The sequence below is a fragment of the Oncorhynchus mykiss genome, chromosome 5, assembly GCF_057628025.1.
Source record: "Oncorhynchus mykiss isolate SJ-2025 chromosome 5, ASM5762802v1, whole genome shotgun sequence".
Classification (NCBI taxonomy): Eukaryota; Metazoa; Chordata; class Actinopteri; order Salmoniformes; family Salmonidae; genus Oncorhynchus; species Oncorhynchus mykiss.
The window spans coordinates 87,237,625-87,264,282 of record NC_143026.1 but is presented as its reverse complement, the minus strand read 5'-3'; the positions used below and the strand labels follow the sequence as shown (position 1 = coordinate 87,264,282).

Genomic DNA, 26,658 nt, shown 5'->3' with positions numbered 1-26,658 from the left:
AGCCTCGTTATTGTTATTTTATTGTGTTAATTTTTTATAATTTGTTACTTTAGTTTATTTGGTCAATATTTTGTTAACTCTTCTTGAACCGCATTGTTGGTTAAGGGCTTGTAAGTAAGGATTTCACGGTAAGGTCTACATCTGTTGGTGCATGTGACAAATAACATTTGATTTGATTGGACATTATGGAACGTGTCAACAAACATACCTTTACCACTGGACTTTACTGAAACTGTATGTGGTCGCTTCTGTTTGAGTATTTCAGCTCTGAAAATGGCCGAATACTCAGAGAGGGCATATTAGCTTTCCTGCCCAGGAGTGTTATTTTCCCCTCTGGGATGAATGGAAGACAAGATACAGACTACAGCAGTCAGTGGTCCTTCTAATTCTCTACAAACCCAGCTATAATCTTATCCCCTCCCCTGCCTCTGTTTCTTTCCTTTGTCTTTCACCGAGAAAGAGAAAACAATCCAATGTCAATGACAAAGAAACAATATTAGCGATCTTATTACTGTTTCCAAATGAGAGCAGTGTCATGGACACCAGTGATATTTTCTAAGTGCCCCAGTCATTACCTGAATGTGGTTTCTGGATGGTTACTCACTTGAGACAATGACACAGAGTGACGCACCAACTGGCTCCTTCATCTATCTCTCTCTTTCATTCAATTATTTCCTATTTTTCTCTCCTGGAGATGAGGGCCTTTAGGCCCATTCAGGCTCAGGCAATTGAGTCAATCTTTTTTGAAAATCTGTTATAGTTTTTTCAAAAACAAAATAACACACAAAACAAGGAACATGACAGAGAAAGAAAGTGGATAGAAAGGAGGAACAACAGACAATGAGAGCAAAACCGATTGCCTACACAGTAAAGATTGGCAACGGCTAGGCAAAAAACACCAAACACATTACTGGTAAATGAGCCCTGATGCCCTGATGCCGTGTCATGCAGTGCCTGTGCCATTGCCAACTCTTCGTGGCTTTCCGCATAGGGCACTGCAAGCCCCGTGTGTGAGAACAAACCACGTCTTTTTGTCGTGGGTTTGACTTTATTACCCTTCTGTGCCAACTGACTCAACCCAGCACTAAAGAGCTCCATTAAATCTAATGGTAATGACTGTCTCTGCTATTATGACTGAGATTTAATACACATTGGGGTTGGTTTACTATCTGTGTGTGTTTGTGTGTGTGTGTGTGTGTTGTCTGAGGCTGTCTTTCAGTAGATTTATGTAGGAGAATGGCATTGTGACTAAGTTCAGGGCATGGTACTGGTTGGAGGCCGGGTAGTGATGGTTATTTAACAGTCTGATGGCCTTGAGATAGAATCTGTTTTTCAGTCTCTCGATCCCAGCTTTGATGCACCTGTACTGACCTCGCCCTCTGGATGATAGCGGGATGAACAGGTCGTGGATCGGGTGGTTGACATCCTCAATTATCTTTTTGGCCTTCCTGTGGCATCGGGTGCTGTAGCTGTCCTGGAGGGCAAGCAGTGTGCCCCCAGTGACGCGTTGGGCTGACCGCCACTTCTTCTGAAGTACCCTGCGGTTGCGGGCGGTGCAGTTGCAGTACCAGGCGGTGATACAGACCGACTGGATTCTCTCAATGGTGCATCTGTAAAAGTTATTTTGTATGTTATTATGTTTAAAGGGCCCTCATACTCAATCTATCTGTCACGACTTCTTCCGAAGTCGTTGCCTCTCCTCGCATTGCAGACGTGCGTAATTGGCCGACTCCAACCACGGTAAAGAAGGTCCAGCGTTTTTTAGGGTTTGCCAATTACTACCAGAGGTTTATCCAGGGTTTTGGTCAGGTTGCTGCTCCCATTACCTCACTGCTAAAGGGGGGCCCGGTGCGCTTGCAGTGGTCGGCTGAGGCGAACAGGGCTTTTGGACACCTGAAGACTGTTTACCTCGGTGCCTGTGTTGGCTCATCCGGATCCCTCTTTGCCATTCATAGTGGAGTTGGATGCATCCGAAGCTGGGATAGGAGCAGTGCTCTCTAAGCGTTCGGGTACGCCACTAAAGCTTCGCCCCTGTGCTTTCTTTTCGAAGAAGCTCAGCCCGGCGGAGCGAAACTAAGAGCTGTTAGCTGTCGTAAAAGCCTTGAAGGCGTGGAGACATTGGCTTGAGGGGGCTAAACACCCTGTTCTCATCTGGACTGACCACCGCAATCTGGAGTACATCCGGCAGGCGAAGAGACTGAATCCTCGCCAGGCAAGGTGGACCATGTTTTTCACTCGTTTTGTGTTTACTCTTTCTTACAGACCAGGCTCCCAGAACGTTAAGGCAGAAGCATTGTCTCGGCTGTATGACACAGAGGAGCGGTCCATGGATCCCACTCCCATACTCCCAGTTTCGTGTTTGGTGGCGCCAGTAGTGTGGGAGCTGGACGCGGACATTGAGCGGGCGTCACGTGCAGAGCCCTCTCCTCCTGAGTGTCCAGCTGGTCGTCTGTACGTTCTGTCTGCTGTCCGCGACTGACTGATCTATTGGGCCCACACCTCACCCTCCTCTGGTCATCCTGGGATAGGTCGGACGATGCGCTGTCTTGATGGGAGGTACTGGTGGCCCACTTTAGCTAAGGACGTGTGGATTTATGTTTCCTCCTGCTCGGTGTGTGCCCAGTGCAAGGCTCCTAGACACCTGCCCAGAGGTAAGCTACAACGTTTACCCGTTCCTCAACGGCCGTGGTCGCACCTGTCGGTGGATTTTTTGACTGATCTTCCACCTTCACAGGTTTACACCACGATCCTGGTCGTTGTGGATCGGTTTTCGAAGTCCTGTCGTCTCCTCCCTTTGCCCAGTCTCCCTACGGCCTTACAAACGGCAGAGGCCCTGTTTACACACGTTTTCCGGCACTATGGGGTGCCTGAGGATATAGTGTCTGATCGGGGTCCCCAGTTCACATCAAGGGTCTGGAAGGCGTTCATGGAACGTCTGGGGATCTCGGTTAGTCTTACCTCAGGTTTTCACCCCGAGAGTAATGGGCAGGTGGAGAGAGTTAACCAGGATGTGGATAGGTTTCTGCGGTCTTATTGCCAGGACCGGCCGGGGGAGTGGGTGAAGTTCGTGCCCTGGGCAGAGATGGCCCAGAACTCGCTACGTCACTCCTCCACTAACCTTACTCCTTTTCAATGTGTATTAGAGTATCAGCCGGTTCTGGCTCCTTGACATCAGAGTCAGACCGAGGCTCCTGCGGTGGACAATTGGTTTCGGCGCCCTGAGAAAACCTGGGAGGCAGCCCACGTCCACCTTCAGCGCGCCATAAGGCACCAGAAAATTGGCGCAGACCGTCGCCGCAGTGAGGCCCCGGTGTTCGCACCAGAGGACAGGGTCTGGCTCTCAACCCGAAACCTGCCCCTCCGCCTGCTCTGCCGGAAGCTTGGTCTGCGGTTTGTGGGGCCGTTTAAAGTCCTGACGAGAGTGCCCACTAATTACCTATTAACCCCTCGTTCCATGTGTCTCTCCTCAGGCCGGTGGTGGGGCTGGCCCGCTCCAGGAGGCTGAAGTACGTGACGTTCCTCCGCCTCCTCTAGACACCGAGGGGCTCCCGGCGTACTCTGTTCGACCCATTTTGGATTCGAGACGTCGGGTGAGGGGCCTTCAGTACCTCGTGGACTGGGAGGGGTACGGGCCGGAGAAGAGATGCTGGGTTCCGGTGGAGGACGTGTTAGATCCTTCCATGTTAAAAGAATTCCACCGTTTCCATCCGGATCGCCCTGCACCTCGCCCTCCAGGTCGTCCCTGAGGCCGGTGTCGACACGCAGCTGGAGCAGCGCGTCAGGGCGGGTACTGTCACGACTTCTGCCGAAGTCGTTGCCTCTCCTTGTTTGGGCGGTGCTCGGCGGTCGACGTCACCGGCCTTCTAGCCATCATTGAGCCATTTTTCATTTTTCATTGGTTTTGTCTTGTCTTCCCACACACCTGTTTTCAATCCCATTCATTACCTGTTGTGTATTTAACCCTCTGTTTCCCCTCATGTCTTTGTCAGAGATTGTTTTATGTCAAGTGTTTTTTGTTGTATAGGTGCGCGACGGGTCCTCGTACCCATGTTCGTATTTAGTGTTTGGAGCATATTAAGTGGACTTATATTAAAAGACTCCATTTACACTCCGTTTGACTCTCCTGCGCCTGACTTCCCTGCCACCTATACACACCACTCTGACACTATCACCATCAGAGGGAGAGTCGTGATGTGTCAAGCCATTTCTGCTGATTCTCTCACAGCTTTACTCTTGAGAGACAGATGGAGAGGGTCATAAAACAACAATCAGATGATCATCTCTCACAGATACATTCTCTATTGATGCTTACTCATACAATCTCTCTCTAGGCTTTCAATTCAATGTCATTTCCAGTTAAGGGCTTTATTGGCATTTGAAACAGGTTTAATGCTAAGGCTCATTGGCACTTTACAGTGATAATAACAGTACTCTGGCACATGCTGTACCTGAAGACATCCCTTCTCTATGACCTGAATGTTCATTCAGTAAACAATAATGACAATAATGATTCACAAAGTGCAAACTATTAATTATAATTACGACACGAATGTTAGGAGTGTAGATGACGTAAGATCAGATCTGGCATTGTCTCGACATACACATGCTGAGGCTTTCCTCACAGGGAGGGGAGAGAGAGGAGAGTGAGGGAAGAACATAAGAGGCCAAAGAGGGAATAGAGAGAGAGAGAGAGAGAGAGAGAGAGAGAGAGAGAGAGAGACGGAGTAGGAAAGAGAGACAGAGACAATGAAACAAAGCGAGAGAGCGACAGACACAGAGAAACAGAGCAGTAGAAGAAAAGTATTGGAATCAATGTTCATTTTGTTTTCCTGAAATAAAATAAGTTACAGACAGCACCCTTTTGGGCAGAGCGTGAGAACGTACTATTTGTCACGCCCTGACCTTAGAGAGCCTTTTTATGTCTCTATTTGATTTGGTCAGGGTGTGATTTGGGGTGGGTATTCTATGTTTTTGTTTTCTATGATTTTGTATTTCTATGTTTGGCCGGGTATGGTTCTCAATCAGGGACAGCTGTCTATCGTTGTCTCTGATTGGTAACCATACTTAGCCCTTTCCCTCCTTTCAGTGTGGGAAGTTAACTTTGTTTGTGGCACATAGCCCTTAAGCTTCACGGTTGTTTTTGTATGGTTTATTGTTTTTGTCGGCGTCATTTCTAATAAAAGGAAAATGTACACTCACCACACTGTGCTTTGGTCCTCGTCATTCGACGGCCGTGACACTATTGGCTTCCTTGACATCCTCCCTTAGGCCTCTTCACTGCCCCCGACCACATCACTCCCTCTGTCCCTCCCCCCTTGCTCTCTCAATTCAACTTCAATGTAAGGGCTTTATTGGCATGGGAAACATGTTTATATTGTCATAGCAAGTGAAATAGATAATAAACCAAAGTAAAAAACGATTAAAAATTAACAGTAAACATAACACTCACAAGATCCAAAAGATGTCTATATACAGTGTTGTAAAAATTGTTAAAGTACAAAAGGGAAAATAAATAAACATAAATATAGGTTGTATTTACGAATGGTGTTTGTTCTTCACTGGTTGCCATTTTCTTGGGGCAACAGGTCACAAATATTGCTGCTGTGGCATTTCACCCACTAGATATGGGAGTTTATCAAAATCCGATTTGTTTTCGAATTCTTTGAAGGTCTGTGTAATCTGAGGGGAATATGTGTCTCTATGGTCATACAATATTCAGGAGGTTAGGAAGTGCAGCTCAGTTTCCACCTCATTTTCTGAGTAGTGTGCACACAGCCTGTCTTCTCTATAGAGCCAGGTCTGCCTCTCTCAATCGCAAGGCTTTTAAAAGTTCTAATTTAACTAAAACAGTTAAGAACGAACTCTTACTTACAATGACAGCCTCCACCGGCCAAACCCAGACGAGGCTGGGCCAATTGTGTGCCGCCCTATGGGACTCCCAATCACATCCGGTTGTAATACAGCCTGGAATCGAACCAGGGTGTCTGTAGTGACACCTCAAGCACTGAGAAGGAGTGCCTAAGAGCGCTGCGCCACTCAGGAGCCCTACTCAGGAGGTTATGCTCACTGAGTCTGTACATAGTCAAAGATTTTCTTCATTTCAGTCACAGTGGTCAGGTATTCTGCCACTGTGCACTCTCTATTTAGGGCCAAATGGCATTCTAGTTTTCTCTGTTTTTTTGTATCAAAGTAATTAATTTTTGTTTTCTCATAATTTTCTCTCTTTCTTTCTCTCTCTTTCTTTTTTTTCTGTTATAGCCTGAATTTAAAATGGATTAAATTGAGAATTTTTGTCATTGGCCTACACACAATACCCCATAATGTCAAAGTGGAATTATGTTTATTTTTTATTTATTTATTTTATAATTAAAAATGAAAAGCTCCAATGTCTTGATTCAGTAAGTATCTCATCCCTTTGTTATAGCAAGCCTAAATAAGTTCAGGAGTAAAAATGTGCTAAACAATTCACATAATAAGTTGCATGGACTCACTCTACATGCAACAATAGTGATTAACATGATTTTTTAATGATTACCTCATCTCTGTACCACACACTTACAAATATCTTTAAGATCCCTCAGTCGAGCAGTGAATTTCAAACACAGACTCAACCACAATGACCAGGGAGTGTTTCCAATGCCTCGCAAAGAGGGGCACTTATTGGTAGATGGGTAAAAATAAATAAAAACTGACATGGAATATTCCTTTCAGCATTGTAAAGTTATTAATTACACTTTGGATGGTGTATCAATGCACCCAGTCACTACAAAGATATAGGTATCCTTCCTAACCTAAGTTGCCAGAGAGGAAGGAAACAAATTAGGGATTTCAGCATGAGGCCAATGGTGACTTTAAAACAGTTACAGAGTTTAATGGCTGTGATAGGAGAACATTGTAGTTACCCCACAATACAAACCTAAATGACAGAGTGAAAATAAAGAAGCATGCATCCTGTTTTCAATAAGGCACTAAAGAACAACTGCAAAAAATGTGGCAAAGAAATTAACTTTATGTCCTGAATACAAAGCATGATGTTTGGGGCAAATCCAACACAACACTTTACTGAGTACCACTCTTCATATTGTTAAGCACGGTGGTGGCTGCATCATGTTATGAGTATGCTTGTCATCGCCAAGGACCAGGGAGTTTTTTAGGATGAAAAAACGGAATAGAGCTAAGCACAGGCAAAATCCTAGAGTCAAATCAGTCTGCTTGCCAAGAGACACTGGGAGACAAATTCCCCTTTCAGCAGGACAATAACCTGAGACACAAGGCCAAATATACACCGGAGTTGCTTACCAAGACAACAATGAATGTTCTTGCGTGGCCTGGTTACAGTTTTGACCTAAATCGTCTTGAAAATCTATGGCAAGACTTGAAAATGGCTGTCCAGCCAGTTTGATCAACAATCAACTTGACAGAGCTTGAATCATTTTTATTATAATAATGTGCAAATACTGTACAATCCAGGTGTGCAAAGAGACTTACCCAGAAAGACTCACAGCTGTAATCACTGCCAAAGGTGATTCTAACATGTATTGACTCAGGAGTGTGAATACTTATGTAAATGAGATATTTCTGTATTTAATTATTAATTACATTGGCAAAAATGTCTACAAACATGTTTTCACGTTGTCATTATGGGGAATTAATGTATGCAGATGGGTGAGAGAAAAATAAATGTAATCCATGTTGAATTCAGGCTGTAATACAACAAAATGTAGAATAACTCAAGGGGTATGAATACTTTCTGAAGGCACTGTACATCTTTTCCTGTTTTATTTCACGGATAGAGACTTCCCAGCACAAAAATGTTCACCCTGGCACGATGTGGGCTAAAATATATTTTTCTATTTATACAGTGCCTTGCGAAAGTATTCGGCCCCTTTGAACTTTGCGACCTTTTGCCACATTTCAGGCTTCAAACATAAAGATATAAAACTGTATTTTTTTGTGAAGAATCAACAACAAGTGGGACACAATCATGAAGTGGAACAACATTTATTGGATATTTCAAACTTTTTTAACAAATCAAAAACTGAAAAATTGGGCGTACATACACTAAGTTGACTGTGCCTTTAAACAGCTTGGAAAATTCCAGAAAATGATGTAATGGATTTAGAAGCTTCTGATAGGCTAATTGACATCATTTGAGTCAATTGGGGGTGTACCTGTGGATGTATTTCAAGGCCTACCTTCAAACTTAGTGCCAAAACACCCATCATGGGAAAATCAAAAGAAATCAGCCAAGACCTCAGAAAAAATGCAGACCTCCACAAGTCTGGTTCATCCTTGGGAGCAATTTCCAAACACATGAAGGTACCACGTTCATCTGTACAAACAGTAGTACGCAAGTATAAACACCATGGGACCACACAGCCGTCATGCAGGTTTAAAGGTGTAAACTTCCGACTTCAACTTTATGTTGGTCTTTTGTACTTCAAACAATGTGTATGCAGTTTGCTTAGCGTTCAAAACTTTCCATTTCCTTGGTTTGAACACCGGAAGGTGATTATGCAACATTATTATACAACATTGTAATACAGCATAACACAGCAATACAAGTCAAGTAAAACAAATGGCAACAGAAATAATGCAGTTATTAGTATTTAAAAAATATGTATATATTAACAGCTGAAAAATCAGAAACCCATTTAAGCCAATCTGGAGTAAACTGTTATTTTTTGTTGTTGTTGTAAAATGTATTTTAACAAGACAATTTAGCAAGCTCCTGGAAAATACACAAATAGTGAACATGTAGCCTACCCATTAACTATTTACATAATGCATATTATTGTCACATTAGGTGGCTCTGCACTAGCAGAGGGCCTGTGCTACTTCTCCCCCTGACATCCTAGTCATCCACCTTGGTGGAAATCAATTGGGATACACCAAGGGGACAGCACTGGGTTAGGCCGTCATTATAAATAAGAAATTGTTCTGAACTGACTTGCCAAGTTAAATAAAAATAAAAAAATTAGCTGGTGTACGCATTTCAGGGAACACAATCCTCCACCCGAAGCAGTGTGTCCCTGGGATGTACCGTAGGGGTGGAGTGCAGCTGACAGATGAGGGCAATTAGTTGAGAGTCCAGTCTCCACGGTACTATTCTCTGTAGTAGCAATACAGAGAAGGGATAGAACACCTCTTTATACTTATATTGGACCATTTTTAAGCAATGTGTTTGTTTGGTATTAGTGAAGGACACTGGGTGCTAGCTACCTTGTTAACTACACAGCAGGCGGGATAGGTACAGTACCAGTCAAACGTTTGGACACACCTACATTGTAGAATAATAATGAAGACATCAAAACAATGAAATAACACATGGAATCATGTAGTAAACAAACGTGTTAAACAAATCAAAACATTTTATATTTAAGATTCTTCAAAGTAGCCACCCTTTGCCTTGATGTCAGCTTCAAATCAAATCAAATTGTAATTGTCACATGCACATGGTTAGCAGATGTTAATGCGAGTGTAGTGAAATGCGTGTGCTTCTGGTTCCGACAGCTTTGCACACGCTTGGCATTATCTCAACCAGCTTCATGAGGAAGTCACCTGGAATGCATTTCAATTAACAGGTGTGCCTTGTTAAAGGTTCATTTGTGGAATTGATTTCCTTCTTAATGCATTTGAGCCAATCACTTGTGTTGTGACAAAGTAGGGGTTGTATGCAGAACATGTCCCTATTTGGTAAAAGACCAAGTCCATATTATGGTAAGAATAGCTCAAATAAGCAAAGAAAAATGACAGTCCATCATTACATTAAGACATGAAGGTCCTAATGCGGAAAATTACAAGAACTTTGAAAGTTTCTTCAAGTGCAGTCGCAAAAACCATCAAGCGCTATGATGAAACTGGCTGTCATGAGGACCGCCACAGGAAAGGAAGGCCCAGAGTTACCTAGAGTTCATTAGAGTTACCTGGCTGTCATGAGGAACGCCACAGGAAAGGAAGGCCCAGAGTTACCTAGAGTTCATTAGAGTTAACTGCACCTCAGATTGCAGCCCAAATAAATGCTTTATAGAGTTCAAGTAACATACACATCTCAACATCAACTGTTCAGAGGTGACTGCATGAATCAGGCCTTCATGGTCGATTTGCTGCAAAGAAACCACTACTAAAGGACAACAATAATAAGAAGAGACTTGCTGGGCCAAGAAACACAATCAATGGACATTAGACAGGTGGAAATCTGTCCTTTGGTCTGATGAGTCCAAATTTGAGATTTTTGGTTCCAGCCACCATGTCTTTGTGAGACGCAGAGTAGGTGAACGGATGATTTCGGCATGTGTGGTTCCCACCGTGAAGCATGGAGGAGGAGGTGTGATGTGTGGGGGTACTTTCGTGGTGACACTGTCTGTGATTTATTTAGAATTCAAGGCACACATAACCAGCATGGCTACCACAGTATTCGGCGTCAATACACCATCCCATCTGGTTTGCGCTTAGTGGGACTATCATTTGTTTTTCAACAGGAAAATAATCCAACACACCTCTAGGCTGTGTAAGAAATATTTGACCAAGAAGGGGAGTGATGGAGTGCTGCATCAGATGACCTTGCATCAACAATCACCCGACCTCAACCCAATTGAGATGGTTTGGGATGAGTTTGACCGCAGAGTGAAGGAAAAGCAGCCAACAAGTGCTCAGCATATGAGGGAACTCCTTCAAGACTGTTGGAAAAGCATTCTAGGTGAAGCTGTTTGAGAGAATGTCAAGAGTGTGCAAAGCTGTCATCAAGGCAAAGGGTGGCAACTTTGAAGTATCTACAATATATTTTGATTTGCTTTATGGTTATTACATGATTCCAAATGTGTTATTTCATAGTTTTGATGTCTTCACTATCATTCTACCATCTAGAAAATAGTACAAATAAAGAAAAACCATTGAATGAGTAGGTGTGTCCAAACTTTTGTAGATAGCTAGCTAACGCTAACTAGGACACCGGTAGACAGTGTTCTTCGCCCCCGCCTGTAGGGCACTGTTTTCCCGCGGTTCTGTTAACGACGGCGAGGGCAGGTGTTTGGTAGGCATTAGGGAAGGACACGTGTGTTAGTTAGGAAGACCCGTGCACAGCCGTTGGGAGGCGGGAGCGACACCAGTAGCTTCAGTAGCTAAGATACAGGTAGACCGTGTCCTTCGCCCCCGAAAACTCAGATAATACTTTTATTTCCAATTTATTTTGACTCACATTTTAAAACTGAAGCCAGGATATGCATATAATTGGTACCATTGGAAAGAAAACACTTTGAAGTTTGCAGAAATGTTAAAATAATGTAATAATGTAGGAGAATATAACACAATAGATATGGAATGAGAAAATCCAAAGAAAACCAACCAAAATGTGTTTTTTTTTACAGACCATCCTCTTAGAAATGCAAGAGAAAGGTTATATTGAACATTAGCTCCCTGGATGCAATTCCTATGGCTTTCACAGGGTGTCAGCAGTCTATGTTCAAGGTTTCAGGCTTGTAACTTCAAAAATGAATAAGAAATATCAGTTTTAGTAGAAGGACACAGTCTTGGAAATTTGTGTTTGCGCGCGCCATGAAGACATTACGCACCTGCTGAAATCGGTTTCCTATTGAACATACTTCTTTCCGTAAGAAATATTATAGTTTGATTACATTTGAGGGTATCTGAGGAGTAAATAGAAAAGTATTTTGACTTGTTGAAACTAAGTTTAGGGGTAGATTTTCAGATTCCTTTCTCTGCAAGTTGAACGAGTGGATTACTCATATCGATGGCGCCAACTAAACAGACTTTTTGGAATATTAAGAAGGATTTTATCTAACAAAACGACACTACGTGTTAGGTCTGGGACCCTTTGGATGACAAATCAAATGAAGATTTTCGTAAAGTAAGTGAATATTTAATCGTTATATGTGAATGTATGAAACCTGTGCGGGTGGAAAAATATTTTGATGTGGGGCGCCATCCTCAAACAATCGCATGGCATGTTTTCGCTGTAATAGCTAATGTAAATCGGACAGTGCAGTTAGATTAACCAGAATTGAGTCTTTCAGCTGATATAAGATACTTATATGTACCTAAATGTTTAAAATCCATAATGTTTATGATTATTTATTTGAATTGTGTGCCCTCCAGTTTCACCGGAAGTTGTCCCGCTAACACGCATGAAGATGCTTGAGCAAACAACAATCCCTGTCCATTGCCACTCAAAAAAATACTCTTTAAAAGAGCCACCTAATAACTGAAAATAACTACACTGTGCGTGTGCGGGCCAGTGTGTGTCAGGACTGGGGGGGCAATTTCTCTACTTAAAATAGGATTTTGAACCTAACCCTAACCTCAACCCTAATCTTTACCACACTGCTAAACTTATGCCTAACCCTAACCTTAAATGAAGACCAAAAAGCTATAAAAACGATTCATTAATTCGTACGATGCAGCCAATTGTTTATTTGCGGCTGTGGTAACCCTTCAGATCCCATGACGATGATGTTAATGCTTACATTACGAACCTTGTCATCAACGCATTATCTTGACACTTTATTTAAATGGGCAGTCTGGTGATGACAGGAAGCTTTTGTTATCGTTCATTCACTCAGTACTGATAGAAACATTTATTTATCTTAAACATCTAAAACAGTTGAGTTGAAAACAGTCACACAGCTAATCAAGATAGCAAGCATGGTGTTTTCTTTTTACTGCGCAAAGGTCGCCCAAGCAAGCATTGCCAATGATGTTGGTGTTGTTGACCCCGCTGGCTACTTTTGACTTAATGGCGTCTTCTATATTAATCAGTCAGAGCAAATGTGGATTATAATGCATTATAAAAATTGCATTGACAGAGGAAGGAATGTACTGAATCTATGCACTGAATCTATGCATAATGTTAGCTACATTGCTAAGCAAGCCAGATTGACTAGTGTATGGAGTAATGTTAGTTAACATTAGTTGAGCAATGCCCATTGTATGTATTGCACATTTGCAGCATGGCAGTTTCCCAAAGTTTGGTGTTGACTGTTAACTTTACTAGCTTTGCTTGTTGTGCCGTGCGCAATCCGTCCATACAGCTAACATTACAATCTTGTTGGCTTATAGCTAGCTAACGTTACTGTCTAATGTTAGTTGGCTAGCTAACTGGCAATAGTAGCCGAGGACGTTTGTGATCTTATGTGCTTATTACACGCAAGTGTGAAGGTCAACAGTTTACACAGATGATTACAGTCGCATGAAAAACCTTCCATAGTAAAATATAGCTAACTTCCTTTGCTTGTAGCTTGCCTCTCATCCGACTGGTGTTAGCTAGATACTACCACTGTTGCTGATCAACCCAAGTGCTTTAGTCCAGTTTTAAAACTCTGAGATTCGGCTGAAAAATGTTTGAATATTCAGAATGTGTTAGCATTGTCATTCATGGGCGGAAATGTGCACGTGAGGGCTATAAATGATCAATTTAATAATTCATTTTTGCATATACTGTACAAACATATTCAGTCCAAATGGATTCAGGTCTGATTTTCCACCTTATGGATGCTGTAGCCTTGTTTAAATCTGACGTCCAGAATTTGAGCTAGGTTTGGGCAAAAAATTGTCTGACAACCCTAATGCTAATGACCCTGTCATAAATGTAACATTGAGCTTCAACCAATGTACTGTATATATTATTGTGGGGGCTATTGCCGCCACAATAATACATATATTTTTACAAGAGAAACTGTTAAGCTTCCTATATGTTAAGTATTTTTTAAAGACTTCATCATTGGTAGTGTACAAGCCAGTGCTGGGTCGTCACTAGTTACTACCACAATGTCAGAAGGCCCGCCTACTTGACCAATCAGATGAAGGAGTGTGGTAACTCGTATGCCGGCTCAGAAGGCCCACCTACCCGACTGATCAGAAATGTCATGTTCAAGTTTGAGGACCAAATAAAATAGATTAGGGAACAAGATTTGGCAACGTTATGAAAATTCGTTACATTAACCCGGATGCCTAACACAGACCTCCCAATAATCTCCACAGTTTTAATGCGAGCAAAGTCCGTAAAATAAAAAATCACGACAGCTGTGATGGAAACAGGAAGTTTCAGTACAATTTTACAAATACTAACAGATTATTTGTTTGACATGATGTGATCTTTTTGTGTCTGTAAAATTAATTATGCGAGAAAAGGCGTTGAAAGTGCCTTTATTCACAAACATTGATATAACAACCATCATATCGAAGTAAACTTGGAGACGTGCAATGACATGTTGTGTGATCCTCCCACTATGACCCAGGAAACCATACAGTTTAAAAGGCCACAGATTAAATAAATGATGATTAACTTCACAGGGTTTTGAAAGTGCACTGTGATCTTGATGTTCCATTCCAAGAAATATTGAGGGTCTTATTCTGGTGACATGATGATTGTTGCTTGACTGCCGTTTGACAAATAAAAATATTCTGGCTCTTATCCATAATAATCTCATCATGTAGACTAGCCTACCCGCACTTTATATGCAAACTGTTGGCCAGAGCACACGTGACAAGACCAGAGTAGGCACATTTGCTATTTAACACATTAAATTGAAGATGAGATAGAAACCTATTGAATTTTCGATTTTTATATTCGGAACATGAAAACTTAATAAGAAAAAAAGTACATTTGGTGTGCACTACTGTCGGGATTTGGACGGAAACCTAGCTACAAAGAAAATTCAAAGGTTTTGGGCATAAGGGTGAGCTGTATTTTTTCCCCAGATAACTAGTAGCAAACTTTTGCTACTCTCAACTAAAATGAGCTAGCTAGCTAGCATAAGGGATTGTATTGTAGTTATTATGGATCCCCATTAGCTACTGACAAAGCAGAAGTTACTCTTCCTGGGGTCCAGCAAAATTAAGGCAGTCTATACAATTTTAAAAACATTACAATACATTGACAGATTTCACAACACACTGTGTGCCCTCAGGCCTCTACTGCACCACTACCACATATTTACAGTACTAAATCCATGTGTATGTATAGTGCATATGTTATCGTGTGTGTGTGTGTGTGTATGTCTGTGCCAATGTTTGTGTTGCTTCACAGTCCCCACTGTTCCATAAGGTGTTGCTTTATTATAGATAGACTTCTCCCCATCTTATCTACTACTGCATCGTAATGTTTTGACCATGACAGTTTACAATCTAGGGTTACTTCAAGCAGTTTAGTCATCTCAACTTGCTCAATTTCCACATTATTTATTATTTTTCCAGATAACTAGTAGCAAACTTTTCCTACTCTCAACTAATTGATTTAGTTGAGGTTTAGGGTTTAGTGAGTGTTTTGTTCCAAATACAATGCTTTTAGTTTTAGAAATATTTAGGGATAACTTATTCCTTGCCACCCACTCTGAAACTAACTGCAGCTCTTTGTTGAGTGTTGCAGTCATTTCATTCGCTGTAGTAGCTGACGTGTATGGTGTTGAGTCATCTGCATACATAGACACTGGCTTTACTCAAAGTCAGTGGCATGTCGTTACTAAAAATTGCCAGGAGCAAGGGGCATACCTGTAGGATAAACAGATGTATTCGGTGCAATTAGGGGTACATAAATTAAATTACTTACATTGTGTTTGCCAATTATGTACATTTGATGGAGCATTGTGAAGACTCATTGTCACAATGGTAGGGATTTAACTGAGCTGGTCTTGAATAATTTACCAGTCATTGTTTCAACAGAGCATTGAAATGCATGGACAGAGTCCAGGAGCCAAGATGATTTGGATGGACTCCGTCATTCCTGTAGAGTATCTTCTGTTCCAGAAGGTGTCAAAGTTATCAATAACAGTGACTCCAGCAGAGTCTTTTAATGCTAAAATCAGTTATTTTCAAATTAATTTTCAAATATTCTGAGCTAGCCCTCCTGATGTTGTTTGACCCCACATGGACTATGACAGTGTCAGCTCCCGGCATCTGTGGTAGAACAGTCAGAAGCAGCCTTGTTATGTCCTGTACTCGTTTTTGCCTTTGGGACCGAGATGTTTCTCACCATAGAGCTGCCTATGATGACAGCTGGTGATGTTGAATGGGCCGGTCTTTCAGGCAGCCTCATGGTCTGGTGAGGCTGGGAGCTCCGAGGATCTGAACCCGAAGTAGAAGCCACAGGAGAGGGAGACAGAACCGAGGACGAAGATGCAGGTACCTCCGGTTCCGATCTTGATTGGCCAGGGCGTCAAGCTGTTTCTGGTCTGTGCCATTTCCGGGCTCAACATCTCCATGAAGACCCCTGTTGCCAGAGGACGCCGCCTTTGACTTCCACGGCGAGTGACGTACCTCCATGGCTGGTTGTTTGGGTCGAGCTCCGTTCTCCATGAAGGGGGAGACCCCTTTGGGGATGGAACCCTGCCGAGCACCGGACAGTCGGCTGTAGAGAAACGACACGGCGGCGAAACTTCCACCAGATCAGAGCGGCGTCCGGCTACTGGGGTGGTAGAAAAATAAAAAGTAGGTGGGCGTGGGTTCCCCAGTAGCTTATGTAGGTTTGCTACTTGCTTGCTAAGAGTAGCTTCTTCACTCCTGTAGTCCTCCACAAACAAACAGTTGCTACATTGAAAGTCAGCGCAGTCTTCATTGAACAAAGCAAAGTAAACACAGCTCCTGCAACGCTGGAAACGTTCAATAGCGGCCTCCATTTGAGACCACCCAGCCAGGTAAGCAAGCTGGGCTTTCGCGTCTCTCCCCCTATACGGAATCTGGCAGGATCCCGGGACAGATAGAAACGTTATTATAATAGTAATATATCGTATTCTTGAGCTTCAATATGTGCACATCCTTTGGCAGGGAAAAAACTCAGTTGGGAGAGTAAAAGTCTCAGAGTCAATGGTGTTCCGTTTCAAATTGGGTGGCACAAAGACGTATGAATGAGGCCAGGGGGAAAGACAGACAAAGAGAAACATGCTTCTGAAATGAACAAGAAAGCAGTATTATCAAAGACAGATCACCCACTTAAATTTAATTTAAAAATGTTCAATTAATAACTAACAATGGAATGTTCCTCATATTGAAAATGGGTCTTTAAAGGGGCGTCCTAAATCTGTGGTCACTAAAGATCCCATGGCACTTATTGCAAGAGTATGTAATGATGAGTACCATTTTACGTGTATATCAAACTGTATTCCTATCTGTGGTGGTTGGTACTGTTTAAGATGTGAATCGAAATATTACACTATTACCCAATTGCTAACAAAAAACACACAAATAAAACTACATAGCACAAATCCTATGTCACACAAATAAACAAATAGAATAACACACTTATAAAGAAGAGAACCTGATTATTACACAATTGCACTTCAAACAAGAAACTAAATTGCACAAATAATTGCCTTACTAATTGCATTAGTACTGTACAAAGTTAGAGGTGCCTTATTTGATAGATTTCAGTGGGGAGACCTGAGGTCAACCTACCCCCGCCCCATCTTGTACTTCTGAGTGGGAGACCTTCCCAGGCAGTAGCCTGCCTAGCTCACAAACTAGCATCAGGGCGCCCACTCTGACAAGCTTAATTGACCCACAGTCCCACAAGGTGACATGATATTGACGTGACGTGCAAATGAGCGATAGAAAACTGATCGCGCAAATGTCACCATTCAGAATATAATTATTTTTGTGTGGGCACCCCATGCCGCCCCCGGCATTATTTCGCCTATGCCTAAATCCGCCATTGCATATTCCATTCACCCAGTTCATTGTAACATCGTTAGGTTTAGGCTACTACGGAATACTGGAATTTTCCCTATACCCATCATGAGGTTGCTACAACCTAGTCTATGAATCAAAGTTTACAATGTAGGTGCACAGGTTGAGAGAAATTGGAGTAATCAAGGTGATAGACAGTGACACATTCAATACTGCCTTGCACACTGTTGCCTGCATCTAGCTGATCCATGGAGTAATGATTAGTCCAGCAGTTGTGAAAGAGTTTCTATTGGACAAATTCAGGTATGTTTATCCCCGTTTCATTCTGTTTGCTTACGTTTTTCAACAGAATTGGCAGAATGAATACACCCCGGATCACACGCAAACAGAGTTCACTTTCATAGCAGCCACATACAAACAGCATGATCACTTTGTTTGTTGTATCATTTCTTCTCGCATCTACGCAATCTCCTCCTGTCACCTTGTCCCTTGTGCACTATAAGTGAAGGGTGCCCAACACATCAGCTGTCTGACCAGGTGAAAAGCTTTACTAGCCAAACCTTCATATCATAACCGCTAACCTCTACACACAGCCTACATCTTTGTCACTATATTAGCTAACGCCATAATCAAAATAGCTACTAGAACCAACACGTTAGTAAACTCGCTACAATCATGCAGTGCAGTGTACAATCAGCAAGCAATTTAGCAGTTACTCCAAAGGTCCCCGGTGACAATAAATTAATAAAACCAAAAGCTTACCTTGACTTGGAAGAGTTCAAGTGTTGGATAGCCAGCTAGCTAACTTAGCATCCCTCTGGTTGAGCTGGGTGTTTGAGTAGGCTAAACTAGCTAGCTGCATTCACGAGCTAAGTGAAAGTGAAAACAATACATTGAAATATAGATAGCTCTCGCTCTCTCTCTTGCTTCTCCTTCATTTTTGAAGAAATTATTTTGTTAACTTTTAAACTTGTCTTTCTCTCTGTAGGTCAACTACTCATTTTATGCACTGCATTGCTAGATAGCTGTAGGTTATGATTTCAGTACTAGATTCATTCTCTGATCCTTTGATTGGGTGGACAACATGTCAGTTCATTCTGCATGAGCTCTGGTAGGTTGGAGGATGTCCTTCGAAAGCTGTCATAATTATTGTGTAAGTCTATGGGAGTGAGAACCATGAGCCTCCTAGATTTTGTATTGAAGTCAATGTACCCAGAGGAGGACGGAAACTCTCAGTCCTCCGGCTACACCATGGTGCTAACCTACAGAGTTCTGTTGAGGCTACTGTAGACCTTCGTTACAAAACAGTGTGTTTTAATAAATGATTTGGTGACATGAATATATTTAGTATAGTTTTTTCTTAAAATGATCACTTTTTTAATGTTTCACAATTGACTTTTTTTTTAATTCACTGAGGATGGTCTTCCCCTTTCTTCCTCTAAGGAGCCTCCACTGATTTCTATCATGTAAAACTGTGATTAAAGGAACATGTACTGTATGAATAATGTAAATGGAACAAAATATCTGTTAACAAAAAAAAAGTCATTATGTACTGTAAGTGGGGTTAGGGTGGTGAAATTCTGCAAGGCTATGTTAAGTTAGGCCTTACAATAGTAATTTATTTATGTGCAAAATAAAGTATGTCATTTTCATCTTAAATCAGTAAAAAATAAGCCAATAAAAAAATGAAACGTCTGTGAAACTGTATGTTTTACTTGTGGATAAAAAATAGATGCATCTAAACTCAAGATGTGTCCATTTGTTTGTGTACATGCCCTTTTAAAAACAATGCAGATACTGGAGTAAACCTATTTTAGCTAGACAAGTCACTATGACAAGCTTACAAGCTGCGTTGTAATAAGACATCCGATGAACACTGGTGCATTTATAACGGTTGGTTTTACTATATCTAATAAATAACCAAGTCATTGATGATCACTAGATAAAAGAAATACATGTCTTTCATCTGCCCCTGCAAGCCAGTCAGCATACGAGTCATCACGCTCCTTCATCTGATTGGTTGTTTCCCACAAACCGTAAGCCGGCGTACACATAATCACACTCTCTCATCTGATTGGTTGAGTACCCCTCTGTCCTGCATGGATGGATGAAAACATGGAAACACACACACACACACACACACACACACACTAGCTGTCACGTTGGTATGAATGATTCGGGAGACAGGTGCAGGAATTTGTATTTTTTTAAATTTGTATTATAACCAAATTACAGCGTGCCATGTAAAGGCACGGGGACAAAGACCAAACAAACACGTCTACAAAACAGGGTTGAACCCAAACAAACATGTCTACAAAACACAGGGTTGAACCCAAACAAACACGTCTACAAAACACAGGGTTGAACCCAAACAAACACGTCTACAAAACACAGGGTTGAACCCAAACAAACACGTCTACAAAACACAGGGTTGAACCCAAACAAACACGTCTACAAAACACAGGGTTGAACCCAAACAAACACGTCTACAAAACACAGGGTTGAACCCAAACAAACATGTCTACAAAACACAGGGTTGAACCCAAACAAACATGTCTACAAAACAGGGTCAAACAAAAGAGAGAGGAGTACCTCGAATAAATAACACAAGCGCACAATGATTATCACACAGGACAAGACCTGTAATCATCTGCACAATACACGTGGCACGAAAGCCAAAACAACATAGCATAGGTACTCACATGACCAACAGACATTGTAACAATAATCGACAGCCCAATGGAGAAACAAAGGGCACATTTCTACAAATACAATCAGTGGGAATGGGGACCAGGTGTGAGCAATGACACAGTTCCGGAGGGATCCGTGACACACACACGTTTAATTTGGGGGAGCACTTCTATCGGTAAGCAGCATTTTACATTTCCATGGAGGTGTTACTTTATGCAAATTAGTGAATAATTCATAAATTAATAACTAGATATTTTCTGTATGTCCCAGACTGAACTGAAGGAACAAATATCATCTGATCCCCTCTGCAAGACCAACTCAGCTGCATTCCAATTCTCTACCCTTTTTCCAGAAGTGTGTCCTCATTCACTCTCCCTCTTGCATTTAAAACCACTGCATTGGTGTATGGCTGGTGGAAGTTTCCAACAAATTCCTTACATTGTTCCTTTTTCTCAATTTGAATCCATGAAGGGCAGTGTACTGTACTGTATGTGTGCAAACTTCTGGAAGATGTCCTGAGTTGTCCTTACAGATGGCATGTCCACTTTGCCTGGGAAATGAAACTCTTGCAGCTATGGGACACAGGGTTATTCATAGCAGGGGCCCTGGGCAAGGGTCCAGTGGAAACACTGTAGACTGAGGAGGATGCCTAACACAGACCTTCCACAAACATGTACAGTGGGGCAAAAAAGTATTTAGTCAGCCATCAATTGTGCAAGTTCTCCCACCTAAAAAGATGAGAGAGGCCTGTAATTTTCATCATAGGTACACTTCAACTATGACAGACAAAATGAGAAAATAAATCCAGAAAGTCGCATTGTAGGATTTTTTATGAATTTATTTGCAAATTATGGTGGAAAATAAGTATTTGGTCAATAATAAAAGTTTATCTCAATACTTTGGTATATACCCTTTGTTGGCAATGACAGAGGTGAAACGTTTTCTGTAAGTCTTCACAAGATTTTTACACACTGTTGCTGGTATTTTGGCCCATTCCTCCATGCAGATCTCCTCTAGAGCAGTGACGTTTTGGGGCTGTTGCTGGGCAACACGGACTTTCAACTCCCTCCAAAGATTTTCCATGGGGTTGACATCTGGAGACTGGCTAGGCCACTCCAGGACCTTGAAATGCTTCTTACGAAGCCACTCCTTCATTGCCCGTGCGGTGTGTTTGGGATCATTGTCATGCTGAAAGACCCAGCCACGTGTCATCTTCAATGCCCTTGCTGATGGTAGGCTTTGTTACAGCTCTCTGCAAGTCATTCACTAGATCCCCCCGTGTGGTTCTGGGATTTTTGCTCACCGTTCTTGTGATCATTTTGACCCCACGGGGTGAGATCTTGCGTTGAGCCCCAGATCGAGGGAGATTATCAGTGGTCTTGTATGTCTTCCATTTCCTAATAATTGCTCCCACAGTTGATTTCTTAAAACCAAGCTGCTTACCTATTGCAGATTCAGTCTTCCCAGCCTGGTGCAGGTCTACAATTTTGTTTCTGGTGTCCTTTGACAGCTCTTTGGTCTTGGCCACAGTGGAGTTTGGAGTGTGACTGTTTGAGGTTGTGGACAGGTGTCTTTTATACTGATAACAAGTTCAAACAGGTGCCATTAATACAGGTAACGAGTGGAGGACAGAGGAGCCTCTTAAAGAAGAAGTTACAGGTCTGTAAGAGCCAGAAATCTTGCTTGTTTGTAGGTGACCAAATACTTATTTTCCACCATAATTTGCAAATAAATTCATTAAAAATCCTACAATGTGATTTTCTGGATTTTTTTTCTCATTTTGTCTGTCATAGTTGAAGTGTACCTGTGATGAAAGTTACAGGCCTCTCTCATCTTTTTAAGTGGGAGAACTTGCACAATTGGTGGCTGACTAAATACTTTTTTGCCCCACTGTAAATATACAGACACTATTAATACCAACCCTGAACAACTTATATTTCCTTTCGTTATACAGTTTTAAAGGAAAATAATTTACACAGCGCTGAGGTATAACCTAATCTTTTGTTAATAGAGGTGGAAGATACTTAGCTTGGCCTTCAGCCTTCATGCTCCACTTGGCCTGAATTGCACTCTTGTACTGTACCATGCTTCAGTGCTAATACTCTGCAAGCTTCTGCTATCCTACCTCCGTAAAATCAGTTTTATAGTGAGCACCGCTCTTCGGGGGCATCAAAGGTGAAAAGGCTATCCCAGTCAGGTTTGTCACCTGCCATAACATGGTCTATTCTATTGCAACAAGACCTCACAAACTCGTGTCGACTCTTGACGTTTGTCCAAGTGGTGCAAATGGCAAGTTGTGACATTAAAATGTGAGATTATGCAGCATGGCTTTGTCAGACATCAGAATTTTCTTCTGTCTGATTTTGGCCTATGTCAGCAGGGGTTAATTGGCTGAGTGTCTTGGCAAGGCCAAGAGCTGTCAGAACCTTCAGAAGAGGATCACTTTATTTACAAAATAAAAAAAAGCCAAATCTAGGATATGAACTGGCCTCTGTGGACTTCAAGCGGCACTGTCGAGAGGAGGCATCGCAGGTGGCCAGAAACTAATCTCACATTTAACGGTTGTATAGCACCTTTCACTACAGCATTGCGGTTTGATGATTGTGTCTTTTGGACAAACATTGGTGAAATATAGCAGTGAGATGTGAGATCATGTTGTTGGGAGACGATGGTAAGCGAAGCCATACTGACTGCCAGGACAGAATTCATAGTCTCATGAAAGGATGCTCGGCCAGCTTTTGTTGGCCACCATCGATCTCATCAGTAGGACAATCAATTTAGCTGACCGACGAGATAGATCCATCACCAGGGAAAGAGTTACAGCCCGGTTTGTGGATTTAACGGTGGACAAACTTCAGAATGCCAGCTAGGCTTGCCTGTGACGTAGGTAGTAAATCTTCTGTTGTTCCTCGCACCTTGTAAAATAATAATCTTCTCCCTCAGGAAAATTCTACTTCACTCCGTAGCTATGGCTATTCACTACTCAAGATAAGAGACGACACAGTCACTGCTATCTAGATAAATGAATTTGACATGAGCATATTCATTTGCTAAACAATAGCCAACAGTCGATTAATTAGATGGCGGTTCAAAGCGTAATAGCCTTCGTAGCCAGAGTCATATGAATGTGGCTCGTATCACATGCAACAACGTCATTAAATATTTCTACTGGTAGCAAGGATTCCCTACCGCCTAGTTTTCATATTATTTCATATTCCTATTATTTTCTCTTGCGATCCTATTATGCCACTCTAGACTACAGGTACCTATCCACAATGTATGTGTCTCTCCGTGTATGTTCCTGTATATAGGCGGTGGCTCGGCAACTGTTCTTTCTGCTCAGCACATCAAATGATGGAATCCGTTTAATAATTATTAATCAGTGTGCAGTGCACCATGTGACCACTTTCCTGGGAGCATGACATCATCGGAGGATGTCATTCTTACAAGAAGTGGGTTGATGCCTGGTGAGAGGAGAATGATGTCACCCCCCTGAATGCATGTGTAAGTCTGGTGTCCTTTCTAGTTTACTGTAATGTAGCCTACTGTACTGTCTCACACATGTTCTTTGTCAAAGCCAACCGTGACCCATTGTGATTGTGTGAAGCCCACTGAGTGAACTGTACTATGAATATAACGGCTCATTGTAACATGGGCTAAAAATGATTTTAATGCTTTCTGGAAGGCAATCCCCACATCAGTTAATATCTCTGTGATCTCAGTGCAGAGTTGTGGTGTGAATACAGGGTAGTAAAGGATTTGCAGGCTTTGTCTGCCTTTGGTATCTTCCTGCCCTTGATGGCCTACTTACACCCACACACTGCAGGCTGTGGAGATAGCTGCAGAAATGTATCACAGCTGCAATCCAGCACACCATGTGGAGGATAGGACTAGACAGGGGTCTGACAGGGAAGACCAATCAATGCAACCCACAAAATATAGCCTACATAAAACGATAATAGGGTGCCTCTACATATGACGCATCCTATACTCACAGGGCTTTCCATCTCATCACACAAGCATGCCTGCACACACACCCCCACCCTCAAAAGCAATAAAACTGCCCTTCTTTAGACTAGTTGAGTATATGGAGCATCAGCATTTGTGGGTACGATTACAGGCTCAAAATGGCCAGAAACAAATACTTTTCTTCTGAAACTCGTTAGTCTATTCTTGTTCTGAGAAATGAAGGCTATTCCATGCGAGAAATTGCCAAGAAACTGAAGATCTCGTACAACGCTGTGTACTACTCCCTTCACAGAACAGCGTAAAATGGCTCTAACCAGAATAGAAAGAGGAATGGGAGGCCCCGGTGCACAACTGAGCAAGAGTACAAGTTCAAGAGGTGACTCTGGGATGTACAAGAGCAAGAGTACAAGAGGCGACTCTGGGATGCTGGCCGGAGTTGCAAAGGAAGAAAATATTAAGATGGGCAAAAGAACACAGACACTGGACAGAGGAACTCTGCCTAGAAGGCCAGCATCCCGGAGTCGCATCTTCACTGTTGACACTGAGACTGGTGTTTTGCGGGTACTATTTAATGAAGCTGCCAGTTGAGGACTTGTGAGGCATCTGTTTATTACTTTATTTTTTTTTAACTGCATTGTTGGTTAGGACTTGTAAATCAGCATTTCACTGTAAGGTTTACCTGTTGCATTTGGCGCATGTGACATACAATTTGATTTCATTTTAAATTATCTTTCCAATATAAACACATCTGCTTACTATAATAGAAGGAAAAAAGGTAGGTTTTGGTGAAAATAGGTTTTGTTTCCTTTACATGCAAAACAGTCCACAGTTAGACAAGGACATGCTCCAGGTGTCAAACTGTGTTTCATTGATGAATCAGACTGTCATCTCTGTCAGGGAACAAACAACCTGCTAAGAACAGTTACCCACCTCTGCTTTGGCTGTGTGCCTCTCATAAAGAATAAAGTTTTAAGCTTTATTAGTCGTAGGTACAGGATACACATGGTGTACAGTGTCCAACAAAATGCTTACCTACAGGTTCCTTCTCCACAATGCAACAACAATAAGAAATACAAGATAAGAATACCAACATAAAGTAAATGGCTCAGTAGAATAAACATTTTAGCACAAGTATAATACAGGAAGGCACAATTTATAGTCCAATATTTACATGTGTTTTGGGGGGGGGGGGATTGGGGTGTTTAAATGGTGCAGTATTTAGCAATCACCCAGGGAATCACCCAGGGAATTAGAGAGTAATTATCCCAGACCAAGTCTGTTTTTTACACCCAAATCTCAGTCCTTCGATTGCATGCCTCTGGGAGTATTGCCTAACAACCTACTCTACGAAGCCACCGACGCAATGTGAGTCACAGCGTTGAACCAGTTCCAAACTGGGCGCGCTGGGGCTTGCATCACCGGGAGGAAATCCTGGTTGATTTCTTTAGAAAAGCAGTTGCACAGATTACTCTAGAGAGCCTTCCAATACATTATTTATGCATGCCAGAATTGCTCAAATATGGCTATAAGAGTTTCTCTTTTTTTTAATATTTTTTTTACTTGCAATCTTTAACCAAAAACAAATACAGTGGGGCAAAAAAGTATTTAGTCAGCCACCAATTGTGCAAGTTCTCCCACTTAAAAAGATCAGAGAGGCCTGTAATTTTCATCATAGGTACACTTCAACTATGACAGACAAAATGAGAAGAAAAAAAATCCAGAAAATCACATTGTAGGATTTTTTATGAATTTATTTGCAAATTATGGTGGAAAATAAGTATTTGGTCAATAATAAAAGTTTATCTCAATACTTTGTTATATACCCTTTGTTGGCAATTACAGAGGTCAAACGTTTTCTGTAAGTCTTCACAAGGTTTTCACACACTGTTGCTGGTATTTTGGCCCATTCCTCCATGCAGATCTCCTCTAGGGCAGTGCATATAAGCTATACAGCCTGGATGAAAAAAATAACAAATAAGAAGGAAAAAATATATATACACATTAGTTGTTTTTTTCACTAAGAAAGACATGCAGCAAACATATCTGGCCAGGTGACACACAGACAGCTGTGTCTGTATTTATACTGTATGTCGACGATGAGTTCACTCCTTTTTTCAACTACAATAATTTCACATTGTCCTCCAAAGCAATGTCATGATAATTTTCCCATTATGAATATGTTATTATTAATGCCTCTGGGACTAAATACTATTAATAAGTATTTTTATTAGACTAATTACTAATTAAAGCTGCAATATATAACTTTTTGGGTGATCAATCAAATGTACATAGAAATGTGAAATATAGATCTGGTAGATATGTACTATGTAGCTATTTCTATGCTTCCCATTTCATTTTTGTTTT

At 41.8% G+C, this 26,658-nt stretch overlaps 1 protein-coding gene across 2 annotated transcripts in view; it reads left to right on the top strand.

Annotated features, from left to right (window-relative positions):
• The window catches only part of lepr (leptin receptor), an 80,203-nt gene that overhangs the window by 9,021 nt on the left and 44,524 nt on the right, over positions 1-26,658 (top strand). The window contains exon 1 of one of the 2 annotated variants that reach the window (XM_090236206.1): positions 11,523-11,866. The exons of the other annotated variant lie outside the window; for it this stretch is intronic. Within the exon in view, the coding sequence (XP_090092332.1) occupies positions 11,838-11,866 (29 nt within the window). The 5' untranslated portion in view covers positions 11,523-11,837. Of the gene's footprint in view, positions 1-11,522; positions 11,867-26,658 lie in introns of those variants that run through there. 2 annotated transcript variants of the gene reach the window in all.